The 14,853-nt window shown below is 36.9% G+C and overlaps 1 protein-coding gene across 1 annotated transcript in view; it reads right to left on the reverse strand.

Moving 5' to 3' along the window:
* The window catches only part of MALRD1 (MAM and LDL receptor class A domain containing 1), a 751,478-nt gene that overhangs the window by 461,298 nt on the left and 275,327 nt on the right, over positions 1–14,853 (reverse strand). The window contains 2 exon segments of the mRNA XM_059404562.1: positions 1,277–1,387; positions 5,237–5,393. Coding sequence (XP_059260545.1) covers positions 1,277–1,387; positions 5,237–5,393 — 268 coding nt within the window.

Consider the following 14,853-nt stretch of genomic DNA (forward strand, 5'->3'; position numbering starts at 1 on the left):
GATGGACATCTAGGTTCTTTCCATAGTTTGGCTATTGTGGACATTGCTGCTATAAACATTCGGGTGCATGTGTCCCTTTGGCGGAATCATTTTAAAAATAAATTTCATATTGTGCAATATAAAAGTGCAGTCCAATAATTACATCTTCAGGCTGAACTTATTTCTTATCAATTTCCTAAATTATCTACAAATGACATAAGAAAACAGGACTCCAGTGAGAGGCCAAAAACATACAGACTTTACCACACCTGCCATTCCAAGAAATTGGGGACAGTACTGTATTAATCCCTTTACAGAGAAGTAGCTAGTTTCCACTGGAATGGAGAGGGGCTGATCTCTCATACAGCACATAACTATATAGAGTTACTGACTGTGCACAGCAAAACAGGCTACTATATACAGAGGACTAGAAATGCAATAATTAGCCAAGATATATCTTCTATCTAGAGATAAATGGTTCTAAATTCATGAAATTAAGCCCTGTGCAATTAAGACTAAGAAAATGTTCCCCAGCATAAATGCCTCTGGATTCTCACTCTCCTGATTCAAATCTTACAATTTTAATAGCTAAGCCTCATCTTTCAAGAAAATCCCCTTCTGTCAAATACATGCACAACACAAACACACAGACACACACACACACACACACACACACACACCCATGAGCTTTTATTTTCTTGATAACCCATAAAAAACAAAATCCACATCAATTATCTTGGCATGTAATTACCTTCAATTTAAGCACACATGCTAATTCTTATTTTAAATTTATAGATATGTATAGGTCATATTCTCCTAATATTATTGTAATCTACATGAAGACAAATACAGCATTATATAATTTCATGCCATCCCCAAATATTTTTTAATTAGGTAAATCTATTACCTCTATCAAGGTTCAACAATACAATGTGCTTCAAAAGTCTTTTTAATTAGCTTTGAAATAGAGTAACATAATTACTCTTCAGTCTCTGAGATTATATCTGTAAAATCAAGGGATGTGTTCTTTATACGAGGAGGCTGATTGTAAAGTGCAGCATAAGTTTGGCATTAAAATTACGTAGTCCTAGAACATGGTTGGTTGTCTGGTTGGGAGAAATGAGGACATCTGGAACTGTTAAATTCCTTATGGAAATGACATGGAGTGGTAAGTGTTCATATACCATATCAGGAATGGGAGGGAAAAAAGGCTATGAGTAGAGGAAATAAAGTAGGATTAAAGAAAAAGAAAATGAAAACCCTCCCTCGTCACCCAACAACTCCTTGGCTTACCAACCTGTATTTGTGACTGAACACCTAGAAACACTTCTACTTTCTTCCACTGTGCACCTTGCTGTCCTCTTTGAGCCCACAATTTAGAAGTAACATTGTCTTTCTTGCTGAGTACCTATAGAGATAAATCAAGTAAGAGGTGTTAAACTATTCTGTCTTGATAAATTTTAAACATTTAGAATTTGCCCAGTGAGTTTTTAAAATTTTAATATCACCTTGAAGTTCCCTAGAGAAAAGCGGGGACAGTTTTCATTACATGTCTTTGTTTTCTACATAGCAATGTGTCTCCAGGATCCCTCACAAGCTTTATGTAATAAAGGTATACATGAGTATCTGTCAGTCAAGTCCAAAGGGTCTAGACGCGATCTCATTAACTCTTAAGTACATTGGCTTAAAAAAAAAACAAAAAAAAAACACACAAAAAAAACCAAAACCCAAAAACCTGACATTAGTAACAACTGGAATTTTATAAATTAAATAATGTTCATGGAGTCGAAATGAAAAGCACTTACTGCTTACTAAAACGGTTTTGGGCTTTGGTTTATTGTTTTTGTTTTTGAGGATGATTTCCCTTCCTCATGCTCTTGGGATCAGTGGGGACAGTGTGTTAAAATAGGAATCCACTCAATTCTAACAGCACACCTGGATGATATGAGTGAGCGATGACCCCTCCTGTGATGGTAAGAGCTCCCCACCCAAGAGCCTTGAAACCTTGCATTCTCATCAGTACTGTACCCTTACTCTTAAGGGAAATTCCGATTAGTCTCAGCAGACAAATTATCCTGGCTCTCCTTTTAGAATGTTACAGAATAAACCAAAAAGAGAGTAACTGAAGAGAACAGGAAAAAGCAGAACTATTCTACCTTTTAAAGTAACAGACTTAGTTGGCTTATTTAAGGATTTCACAACATTACTTTTTTAAAAATACAATATGTACAACTGACAGAATAATTCTGGTAATGGGTTTGTGAAAGGTTTTGACTTCTGCAAGTGAAGGTAACTTTTAATGGTTTCATTATCTCCTTACTTTCAATTAAATTGAAATAGCTATTTTTTATTGGAGTATAAATAACATTCAAGCTATTAATTTTATAGAAATAGAGTTTCCAGACCCTTTAGAATCTCTAAGTAATATGGGGCTAACAAAAATAATACCATAGTTTCAGTCTATATAATTTAAGTTAAAACAACAGGCTATCAAGGTCAAAAAATATAATTTCAAAAAAAAATAAATTTTATGAATACTTTAAAAAAGGATGGGAAATAGATCTTTGTATGAAAACCATTCTACATACAAATGACTAAGAAAAATGTGTTTATGCACAAAAATAAGGATCACAAGTATTACCATTTTAGTTAATTTGATAACTACTTTTAACATTTTAATATTTTATCATTTTTCACCTAATACAAATTGTACCTGAAAAAGGAAAGTATATTTCAGATAATTAATCTTAACTACAAAATATACCAGTTAAATAATTCTTATTTTTCTGATGAAAACCCTGTAGTAAGCTGTATTGTTTGCCAAGAACCGTTTTTTTAAAAAATCAATGTAAAACAAATGATAAGGTATAACTTTAATCCATAAGACTACTGGATGTTTTTAGATTATCAAACATGCATGCATACTTACATACAAATAAGTTTACTTCTAAATCATTATTAGTAAGGAATCTCACCTATAATAAAGAAGGTAATTCCTCCAAAACTGGTAAGTAAATATATTTTCAAGTAAAAAAAAAAAAAAAACAAAAACCAAAAACCTAACAGCATCTGTAAAATATGGCAATCTAAAACATATTTGGAAAAATAAATATTTAATATAGCCAGGAAAAGCTTCAAATAAGAGAGTAATAAAATGAGGAGATAAAGCACCTAATACTAAAATTATAATCAAAAGGTATAGGGGAAGAAGTGGTTACGCAGCTAGATTGCAGTCTGTTTCTTTCTTTATTGGGGGTGGGGGGAGTAGGTAACCTACCTGTAATCTTTTTGCAAATATGCTAAACATAGACTTCTTTGCTAGCAAATTAATGGTATTTGACAAGGGGAAGAGCCCTTTGCTATGCCTACGTTTAGCAAGATAATCCTGGACTAAAACTGCCACAGTAAACGATTCTAGAATTTTGGGATTGGTCTTTCAGACATGGCTTCCTGGAAAATGCTACCTAGGGTATGAAATAGTACAAACAGAGATGTCAGACAACTGAGTTGGCTTGTTCTGTGCAAATGCTGCAACTACACATATTACTTAAAACCTCATACATTGTATAAGCATGTCCAAGATGGGAAAAAAGGACCTAGGCATCTGCACTGAGACTCCAGGACCTCTCTCTCTGGTTTGCCTATATCACTTGGTCTTCTAAAAGAAATTGGAACCCCTGGAAAAAGTTAACTCCAGGGATGGAACAACATAAAAACAGCATGAGTCTGGAACGTCTTCTTGGACAGAAAAAAAAAGAAACCGCTCAAAGACTGATGGGATTGTCAAAGAGACAGAGAAGTCAGCTAAAACGGTCTCCTAAGAGTAAATCTAGGACAATTTAAGAATCAATGAAAAATAACAAAAATAATAGATAATAACAAATTGAATACAAAATTGAATCCACACTAATATAAATCCATAAATGGAGAGGTAATTTTCTTGGTCATGGTGGTGATAGTGTTTTATAATAGAAAACCAACCAACAAATATAAACAGAATAATACAGCTAAAAAATCACAATTAAAAATCTTCAGAGTAGGGGCACCTGGATGGCTCAGTGGGTTAAAGACTCTGCCTTCGGCTCAGATCATGATCGCAGGGTCCTGGGATCAAGCCCCGCATCGGGCTCTCTGCTCAGCGGGGAGCCTGCTTCCTCCTCTTTCTCTCTCTACCTGACTCTCTGCCTACTTGTGATCTGTCTGTCAAATAAATAAATAAAATCTTAAAAAAAAAAAAAGAATCATCAGAGTTAAATTAATCCAGTAAAAAATACTAAGCAAAAACTAGCATGTAAAATTGACTTGAGAACAGGATTTTACATACTATCAAAATATCTCTTCACAAAATATTTATTGATAACAAAGAGAACAAAGTAGTAAGACCTATAGATATCATATACTACCAATGGAATGCAGTAAAAAAAAAAACAGTTTTGGTGATACTACAGCAAATATATATAAAATATATAAATAATATATATATAAATATATATGATATATATATATATATAATATTTATATAGAGGATTAACACTGAACCAAATCTAAATTGAGTGGATTCTATATATCAGATTGGATTATAATATTTTAAATTATCAAGATCATAAAAGCCTAGAGAAGATTAAGGAATCATTCCAATTCAAAAGACACTAGGAAGAAATAACTAGGTATGATACACGATCCTGTCTGGAATTTTTCCTATAAAAGATGGTCTGGAACAATGCGCCAAAAAATAGGAACTCTGAGCGAAAGTTATATGGGGGTTCTCTGTGAAATTCTTGCAACAGTTTGAAATAGTTTAAACAGTAATTCTGAAACAGTTTAATTCTTCTAACCAAGAAACAACTGGAAAAAGACAATTAAAAAATGTAGTTGCAGCGCCATGGGCAGAAGATGCACATTCAAAGGTCCCTGAAGCGTGTGAGACCCATTTGCACTGTTCTTAGAACACTGGTATTCTCAGAACGCTGTTGCTAAAACCTACCTGAAACATTTCAAGTACAAAACTGTACTACACAAGCTGTAACCTCAGAATAAAGATAATAACCATAAAATGAAGAGTAAAAACAGCCTACTGGCCATTCAGGTCTAATTCTGCTAATAAGGCTATTTTTTAAAATCATACCATACTGAAACTAGTAAGGCGTTGATAATTACCCATTCTCATCTATTTGCAGACTATATTTTAATAACACTAAATTGTACAGTATGAATTTTTATAGAGAAAATTTAGAAAGTACAATTGCCTAAGGAGTACCTGGAGAGAACCCACTGTGACACCATTCATATGAGTCCAGAACAACAGGGTGCACCTTGGTCCCGTGCACGAAATAACAGGAGTGAGTAGATCAGCCATGTCACCAAATTTTCCATTTGAGCTATCAGCATACAGGTACCAGCCATCTGTGGTATTTCTGCAGAAAGTACAGTGTGTATTAGATTTACAAAAAAGAAGAAAATCATAAAATATAATACAGTTCATCACTGACCATATTTTATGTTTCTGTAAGTTTTCCTAGAAGCATAATAATGTTTTATAGCATAATGATGATTCACAATCTTCAGCAGGAATAACCTACTGCTTTTTTCTTGGAGCCAGGAGGATGCCACAGTCGGTTCATTCAAGACTAGCTCCATCTGATCAGTTTCTAGGGGATGGGGACAAAGGTCACAGGCCTTAGCCTCATCTCATCCCAGAGGCACTGGGACAGGAGAGCAGAAATTCTGTCCTCCTGCCCAGACAGGGTCTGCCCACCGTGGCTGCTTTTCTGAGGGAGTGAATCCAATGTTTACTTAAGAAATACCACGTTGAGGGCACCGGGTGGTTCAATTGGTTAAGCGTCTGCCTCCAGCTCAGGTCACGATCCCAAGGTCATGGGATTGAGCCCCCCATCAAGCTCCCTGGTCTGTGCGGGGGGAGCCTGTTTCTCCCTCTCCCTTGCCTACTGCTCTGCCTGCTTGTATTCTGTCTGTCAAATAAATAAATAAAATCTTTTAAAAATATAAAAAGGAAGGAAGGGAGGGAGGAGGACCGTGTTGACAGCTGAAGAAAGATGCCCAACACTGTGGACACCTGACTTTCAGCCAGGCCCTGGTCTCCTTTCCGGCACTGCCAGTGGGGTGTCCCAGAGCACATGAACAAACATGGCAGGGACAAGGAGCATATGCCCTGCACTCCCTCTGCACCCTGATCCTGTGGTACAAAAACCACTCACCACCTTCCTCAAAGCCTTCTTGTGCCTGGGTATTCCCTGCTTCTATCAGTCCCTTCCTCCAAGGCTCTCAGCTCCTTGACCTATCAGCTCTCTCCTAGAAAGTCAGGGTTTGGAGCAGTAAGATTATTTTTGCTTGAATCTTTTTTTCTAAGGAAAGGAAAAGAGCATTCTGGTAATCTTTATGCTGTTGCAGGTCATATTTTTTTTTTTTTTTTTTTAAGAAAACAGATCTTAATAGCCTAGATGTCTGAGCTTCAGCATCAGAGTATCTTTTGGAAACTTGGAATAGCAAGAGTTCTGCCTCTACAGCCTAAGGAGGGGACCCCTCACTCTCTGCCTCACCCCTCACTCGTGCTTGCTCCAAACTGCCTGTGTTTCCAGGCCATCCATCACGCGCACTGCTCAACTTTGATCCTGCTTGCGCCTGCACCCCCTACATATATGGGGGGCACTGGTGGGTGTTGGGTTATTACTCTCCCCTGACTCCTTTCCCTGCCCTTGGTCTGTCTGGTGGCCCCCAGTCAGTCACCTAGGAACTTGGCCATCCTCCCACAATGGGCTGAGACATAGTTTTGGGAATGCCAGACCCATCTCTGATCCTGTCTGCTAGTCTTGGAGGACAGGGGTTCCCTGTCTAGAGAGATGTCTTCAGAGCAGAAACCAGGAAGTAGGACTTGAGGTTGGTAACATAAGCTTCCAGAACTGAATCCACTGCCACTGGTTGCCAGATGTGTCCACATCTTTTTCCATGAGAGCCCACAGGCGGAAGGGAATTGATTGAGGAACGTTTTAAAGAAATCTTTTGTGCCCCAGGGGCCCTAAGCAGGAGAAAGCAGGTTGCAATGATTTAACATTTGTTTGGGGTCAACTCAGGGGCAAGGAGGCTTTAGCCTAGGAACAAAGTAAGTTTCAAATACTAGATAATAAATCCATTTTTCTTTACTTTCTTTTTTTTACGCAGAAGCTGGTAATCTAGCACCTGCATGTGAACAGCTTTATATGAATATTTTTGTACTTGGGTTTCTTGGTTTCTTGGGTTGGTGTGATAGGTTTTATTTAAGCTCCTTGAACACTATGAATCCCCCTAATGTGGATGGATGACTCAGGCTTTGTAAATTCAGGGATGTTTGTGTGAATAAAGTTATTTGATGGCATCAAAGTAGCCAAAAAAAAAAAAAAAAAAAAAAAACGGAGAGAGAGAGAGAAGGAGAGAAAGAAAGAATTACTCTACTATTTTGATTTACAATCCATGTATCAGTTGGTACAATGTGTACAAATTATGGAAAAGGCTGAAATTACCAGGTCTAATGTGTAATTACTTGGTTGTGTGCTTTTTCTTTGTTTTGTTATTTATAATAATATTGCTAATAATGTCAGTCTTGTATGGCTTTTTTTTTCAACATTTAATTTTTTTACTGAAGTGTAACTGACAATGTTATTCGTTTCAGATGAATCACATATTGACTCAACAATTCTAAACATTACTCAGTGCTCACCATGATAAGTGTAGTCACCATTTGTCACCATATATTATTACAACATTATTGACAATATTCCCTATGCTGTATGTTTCATCTTTGTGACTTACTTACTTTATAACTGGAAATTTAAAGTCTGTACCTCTCAATCGATTTTGCCTATCCCCCCCATCTACTTACCCTCTAGAAACCACCAGTTTGTTTTCTGTATTTAAGAGTCTGCTTGGTTTTCTGTTCATTCTTTAGATTCCACGTGTGAGTGAAATCATATTTTCATGTGTGTAAAAAGGACTCTAATCTCTTAATCTCACAAAACAAACTGAGGGCTGCTGGGGGGAGGGGGGTTGGGAGAAGGGGGGTGGGGTTATGGACTTTGGGGAGGGTATGCGCTTTGGTGAGTGCTGTGAAGTGTGTAAACCTGGTGATTCACAGACCTGTACCCCTGGGGATAAAAATATATGTTTATAAAAAATAAAAAATTTTTAAAAAAAAGGACTCTAAAGAACTGAATACTTTTAGAAGAGGCACATAAAAAAGAAAAATATTTATAAAAAATTAAGCATGTAAAATAGCAAACTGGCCTGGGGTTCTACTTAGAAGTCTAAAAGGTTTTCAAGGTTCAAGTTTAATCTCTATTAATTTAGGTCAGTTTTACTTAAATATTGTTAATATTTTAACAAGCTGGTAGATAATTTTTAAAGTGTGTCTTTTTCTCCTACCTCTGAATCAAAGAGGAAAGGTTGAAAACAACTGAATATCAATATAATCTTGCCATAAAAGAAAGAGTTGATGCCCCCACTTTAAATATCAATTTCTAAAAGAAATAATAAAACATTAAAGACAGCTAGGTAACACACAGTCTTCTGAAGTATTAAATGAAGAGATGACTCCCCACAGTTTGGGCATTTTCACGCATTTTGATTAATTAGATTTCTTACCACTTTCTCACTTAAGTATTATGCTAGATACTATAGAATGTAAATTTGCTACTTATTAAAACCATTTTTATCTTGAAAGTTTCATCATTTTTCTTGAGGAAAGAAATGTGAATCACTAATAGCAAATCAATGGAGAAAAACATGTAAGTATTCATTCAACCCCCACATATTTATCATCAGTCTCTGCAGTTTTGTCTGCCTGAGGCCCCAGGAATGGGATTGTGGGCACAGCATACAACAGGGGTTGGTCTCTGACCTCATCATTTACTAAGTGGACAACATTAGACAGTTAGTTAACCTCTTATAACATATTAGTTTCTTCATTTATGAAATGTTCCATATAACATCTTAAGAATTAGAAATAAAAGGTGCCTGGGTGGCTCAGTCATTGAACATCTGCCAATGGCTCAGGTCATGATCCCAGGGTTCTGGGATCGAATCTTACCTCAGGCTCCCTGTTCCATAGGGGGTCTGCTTCTCCCTCTACTATTCCTCCAACTCATTCTCTCAATCACTCTCTCAAATAATAAACAAATAAAACATTTTTTTAAAAAAGAATTAAAAATAAAATAAAGGAACATCTAAAACAGTACCCGGCCTATCTTATATATTTAATAAATGACAGTTGTGATTTGTGGTTATGTTTATGTCATTAGTTGCTGCTAATGGAATAGAGAGTATAGTGTCCTACAAACCACAGAGGGTATGAGTCAAGATCATTTGTTAAGAGACAGGATCATTAAATTAATTTGAATTAATAATGTCTCAATACATAAGCACTTCCAGCTTTGTTCCTTGTGTGCCTAATATCCCAGCATCCTAGGGATATCAAGAACAGAAATTAATATATAACTGATTCACTGATTTATAGATTCACTGAGATCTAGCACAATTTCTACAAATATTTTTTCCCAGATTGGCAAGCAGATATTAAGCTTCTTATGGAAATCCAAAAGACCAAGAATAGCCAATTTTAACATAAAGGAGAACAAAGTTAGAGAATTTATTGACAGATGTGTTCATTATGCAGGTGGGATAATCAAGACACAGAGATACTGGAGTAAAGACAGGCAAATGGACCAGATAAATGGATGGAATAGTCCTAACACCCATTTATATATATATATGTGCACACCTGACTTATGAAAAGTTTGGTTCTTCAGAGCACTAAAGGAAGGACTATCTCTTCTGTGTGTACTGAATAAATTAGGTAGCAATGTGGGAAAAAAAAAACCAAAACCTGCCCTTATTTCACAGCCTTCAAAAAATAATAAATTCCAGGTAGATGGCACCTGCAGTATAAAAGGTCAAACAATAAAGCTTCTCTAAGATGATCTTCATGATATGAAGTGAGAGTTTTAATAATATACAAAAATTGCTAACATGAGGGGAAGTGTTTAAAAATGGACTGTATTCAAATCAAGGATTTCTATCAAAGATACTGAAATGATGATCAAAGTCATCACTGAAACATCATTAGCAAATTGGAGGAAAACCTATGTATCGTGTTTAATGAATATAATATTTGCTGACTGCTTGCTACGTGCCATGGACTATGCAGGATGTTCAACCATGTGTGTGTGTGTGTAGGGGCTCTATTTTGTTTTCGAAGTAGTACCTGGTTCATAGAAACTCAAAAACTACTCAATACACAAAATAAATGATTAAAATTAGTAAAACATTTGTAGAAATAAAAAGACTAAAGGAGTGATAGAACTATGGATTCAGATGAAATTATTCATGAAAAGTTGATAAATGTCTCTCACACTGAGGGGAGAAAAACAACATAAGAAAAGACAAAACAAACCCAACAAGAAACCGTGGAGGAATTAACTGACTAAAAGTCACAATTCTGGCAATGATAAAAGCATCTAGTCGAAGTTCTTCCATTGGAGGTCTCTGTACTAATTTCCCCAGAAACTATGCACTGAACAACCATGCATGCTTAATTTTCCTGAATCAATATCACCCGTTAAAATTTGAATGCAAATATAAAATACTAAAACCATATCTTATATTATATACCCCTGTAAAACTTCCCACCTTCAAGAAGAAGAAAAAAGGAGATACTGATACCAGGTGATCAATTTGAACACTACAAGCAACAAAACTGCATCGGTGTTTTTACATCCTACTGTGAACACAGTGCTGGTGGAGCGGTACCTCCATCGGTCACCAATCTTACGTACATTAATTGTGGGCACATGACATAGTATGTATGATCCCTAATGGAAAAATGACAAATTACACAAACACTTGCCTGTGTCTAGGATGAGATTATTCAAGCGTGTACCTGCAAAGGAAATCAACTCGCCTCCTGGAATGAGCCAAGCAGTAATGACCACACCTGACAATGTTGTCTCACACAAAATATCAGCATCTCTCCATCGGCCTTCAAAAGGTCTTTTCTCATTTGAGGTACGAAGTAGAACTTTGTATAGGTATATCTATATTTTCTAATAAAACATATCATAAACCACATGGAAAGTGTTGTAACACTTGAAGGAGTGTTGTACACCCAGGAGTTGCAAAAGTAAACATACCAGGTGATGATGTAAAAGTCATTAAAAATAGTGATTATAAAAAGAGATCTTTTGGGTGGCTCAGTGGGTCAAAGCCTCTGCCTTCAGTCAGGTCATGATCTTAGGGTCCTGGGATTGAGCCCCGCATCGGGCTCTCAGCTCAGCGGCGAGCCTGCTTCCCCACCCTAACCCTGCCTGCCTCTCTGCCTACTTGTGATCTCTGTCTGTCAAATAAATAAATAAAATCTTAAAAAAAAAAAAGAGAGAGATGTTTTTTACAGTGTATGCTATTTTAAGGAAAGTCTTCCAGGCCTCATAGGAAGATCAGTTTCTGCAAGTCTTAACATTACATAAAGTAAGCAATTAAAATATTGCCTTTATCCTCTTATTTGAGAATCTCCTGGGTATTCCCGCTAATTAAATTAGTAAGAAAAAAATACACTTAGATGGACAAATCAAAATATTTTTGAGTTAGAACAAACTAATGTTTGACCCTGTACATCTATAATATCAGGCACATACTCTCTAGGCTTATTTGGGGGGCTTAAAAATGTCCTTTAATTTGTCATGATATTACAGGCGTTTTTAACATATCTGATGAGATATGATCTAGTAAGAGTGGTCATGAAGTTTATTAGCTTCATGTGTAGCAGAAAATATAACGTGTTCAACAATACAATTATTCTGCTGGTCCCCACAGCATTATGCTACTATCTATAATGAACAATTCTTGAGTGAAATCTGCCTGCTCACACGATTTCTCTTACTGCTCCACTGACCCACCAACTGCTGTAGTAGGCTTCTTTTTTTTTTTTTTTTTAAGATTTTATTTATTTACCAGAGAGAGAGAGAGAGAGAGAGAGCGAGCGAGCACAGGCAGACAGAATGGCAGGCAGAGGGAGAAGCAGGCTCCCTGACGAGCAAGGAGCCCGATGTGGGACTCGATCCCAGGATGCTGGGATCATGACCTGAGCCGAAGGCAGCTGCTTGACCAACTGAGCCACCCAGGTGTCCCTGTAGTAGGCTTCTTAAGCAACCATACCAGTCAGTGCTCCCGTGTGCGATTTTCAGAATACAAATTAAGGGAAAAGGAATTTTAGCTCTTGAGCATCAAATCTTACTAGCTGCATCCCCAAGGTTCTGACTCTAAAACACAACACACATGCCGTCTACAGTATGCTTTGGTGATTCAGAAGAGACCAAAAAAAAAAAAAGGGGGGGGGAAACGGCTCTATTTCAATTTATTAGTCCTTTTACAAATACACATCTGATCCTGCCATCCTGCTTAGAAAAATCTTCAATCCAGGGGAACCTGGCTCAGTAGGTTGAGCATCTGACTCTTAGTTTAGGCTCAGGTCATGATTTCAGGGTCATGGGATTGAGCACGAAGTCAGGCTCCACATTCAGTAAGGATTCTGCCTGCTCACACGATTTCTCTAAAATAAATAAATCGGGGGGCCCTGGGTGGGTCAAAAAGTTAAGCCTCTGCCTTCGGCTCAGGTCATGGTCTCAGGCTCCTGGGATCGAGCCCTGCATTGGGCTCTCTGCTCGGCAGGGAGCCTGCTTCCCTCTCTCTCTCTGCCTGCCTCTCTGCCTACTTGTCATTTCTCTCTCTGTGTCAAATAAATAAATAAATCTTTAATAAATAATAAATAAAATCTTTTAAAATAAAATAATATAAAATGAAATAAGTAAATCTTTAAAAAAAATCTTCAATACAGGGACGCCTGGGTGGCTCAGTTGGTTGAGCAGCTGCCTTCGGCTCAGGTCATGATCCCAGCATCCTGGGATCGAGTCCCACATCGGGCTCCTTGCTTGGCAGGGAGCCTGCTTCTCCATCTGCCTCTGCCTGCCATTCTGTCTGCCTGTGCTCGCTCTCTCTCCCTCTCTCTCTGACAAATAAGTAAATAAAATCTTAAAAAAAAAAAAATCTTCAATGCATCTTTACTGAGTCAAAGACCCTTGAACTAAACTATACGCCATTACACGACAATAAAAAAAACTTCAGTAAAATACAAATCTATTCACTACCCACGGTGTCCAGATCAGCTGACATAGCTTTTTTCAGAGCACGGCCTTCTAGATAAAGGAAACAGTGAATTAATTTGCATTCTGGTGCAAGCTCTTTATATCATCATGTATTTGTAAGTAATGGTACATTTTATACTGCACTGATAGATAACACACAGACATAACTATGTCTGATTTTTATTTTTTCTGAAGGCCACATAGTAAATATTTTAGGTTTTGTGGGCCATAAGATCTCTGTTACAACTATTAAACTTCTGTCTTTGTAGGATAAAAGCTTCGATGGACTGCTTAAATGAATGGTTAGAGCCATGTTCCAATAAAACTGTATTTACAGAAACAGGCCTCAGGCCAGAATTGGCCCATAGACCATACTTTGCTCACCACTATTTTATGCATAAAGTCTCCATTCATTGGGATCAGAGGAATAACTTTCCATAAAAATATCTGGCATCGACTTTCACATATTACTTTACTCAGACACCCAGATTTATAACTATTGTAACATTCATGTAATGACTTGAATACATCAGGCCCTTTCTTTTCTTTGTCTCCCTTGTATCTGTCCTTCTCCTGAGCATACTTAACAACCTCTGCTCTTGGTCTGTCCTCTATACTACTTTGATATTTCCTCCACAACTTATTTCATATATACTCTTATTTCCAAGTCCCCTTAGATTCCTAGGCTCTGAAGTCCTTGATTCAAAATTACCCCCTCACCTAAAACTTTCCTAGCATTTCTTAGATGTATTCTTCACATTACATTTTAATTCACTGAATATAAAGCTTTATTCCCCCGCAGATTCTATACATATCAAGGAACAGATTTTAACTCACTTATCTACATCACCCTGTGAATCCAGAAAACCTTACAAAGTGGCTTAAACTCACTGGTACTCAATAAATATTTCCTGAATCTGTTGCTGAAGATTAAATAAAAGTGTTAGAGAATTTGTGATTTTCTGTATCAAAATTCTCCTTTACAAGTGCAAGTTATCTCAATTTAAAGAAAAGGGGGGGGGACTTAAAATTTTAGCAAAGTGCTTTTGGATTTCTCTTTCCTAGTTTCATGAAATAAAAATGAAGTCATGCACAACATTTGCTGAAATTTTATACAACCACCTGGGGTTTTCCCAACTCAAATTCAATATGACATGTATCAAAGCCAACTATTTTAATTAGGAGCCCCCACAGTTCCTGTTTCAATAAAGTATGGGATTCACTGCAGAAAATCTTTGTGAGGCAAGTTTTTACACACACACACACACACACACACACACACACACAACAGTGGATAAATTTCAAAATTGAATTATACAATGTAGCTGTATTTATTTATTTTCTAATTTCAAAACAGAAAATTTAAAGGCTCATTAATTATATTCTTTGTAAAATAGAATTTAGGCCAAAAAAAAAAAAATACTGGTTTCTGAGATGGAAAAAAGTATTTGAGGCTTTTAGATTGGTTTTTAAATTGTAGCCTTTTTTTTTTTTTTTAAAGATTTATTTATTTATTTGACAGACAGAAATCACAAGGAGGCAGAGAGGCAGGCAGAGAAAGAGGAGGAAGCAGGCTCCCCACTGAGGAGAGAGCCTGATGCAGAGCTCTATCCCAGGACCCAGGGATCATGACCTGAGCCGAAGGCAGAGGCTTTAACCCACTGAGCCACCCAGGTGCCCCTAAATTGTAACC

The sequence above is a fragment of the Mustela nigripes genome, chromosome 6 (genome assembly GCF_022355385.1).
Source record: "Mustela nigripes isolate SB6536 chromosome 6, MUSNIG.SB6536, whole genome shotgun sequence".
NCBI classification, from domain to species: domain Eukaryota; kingdom Metazoa; phylum Chordata; class Mammalia; order Carnivora; family Mustelidae; genus Mustela; species Mustela nigripes.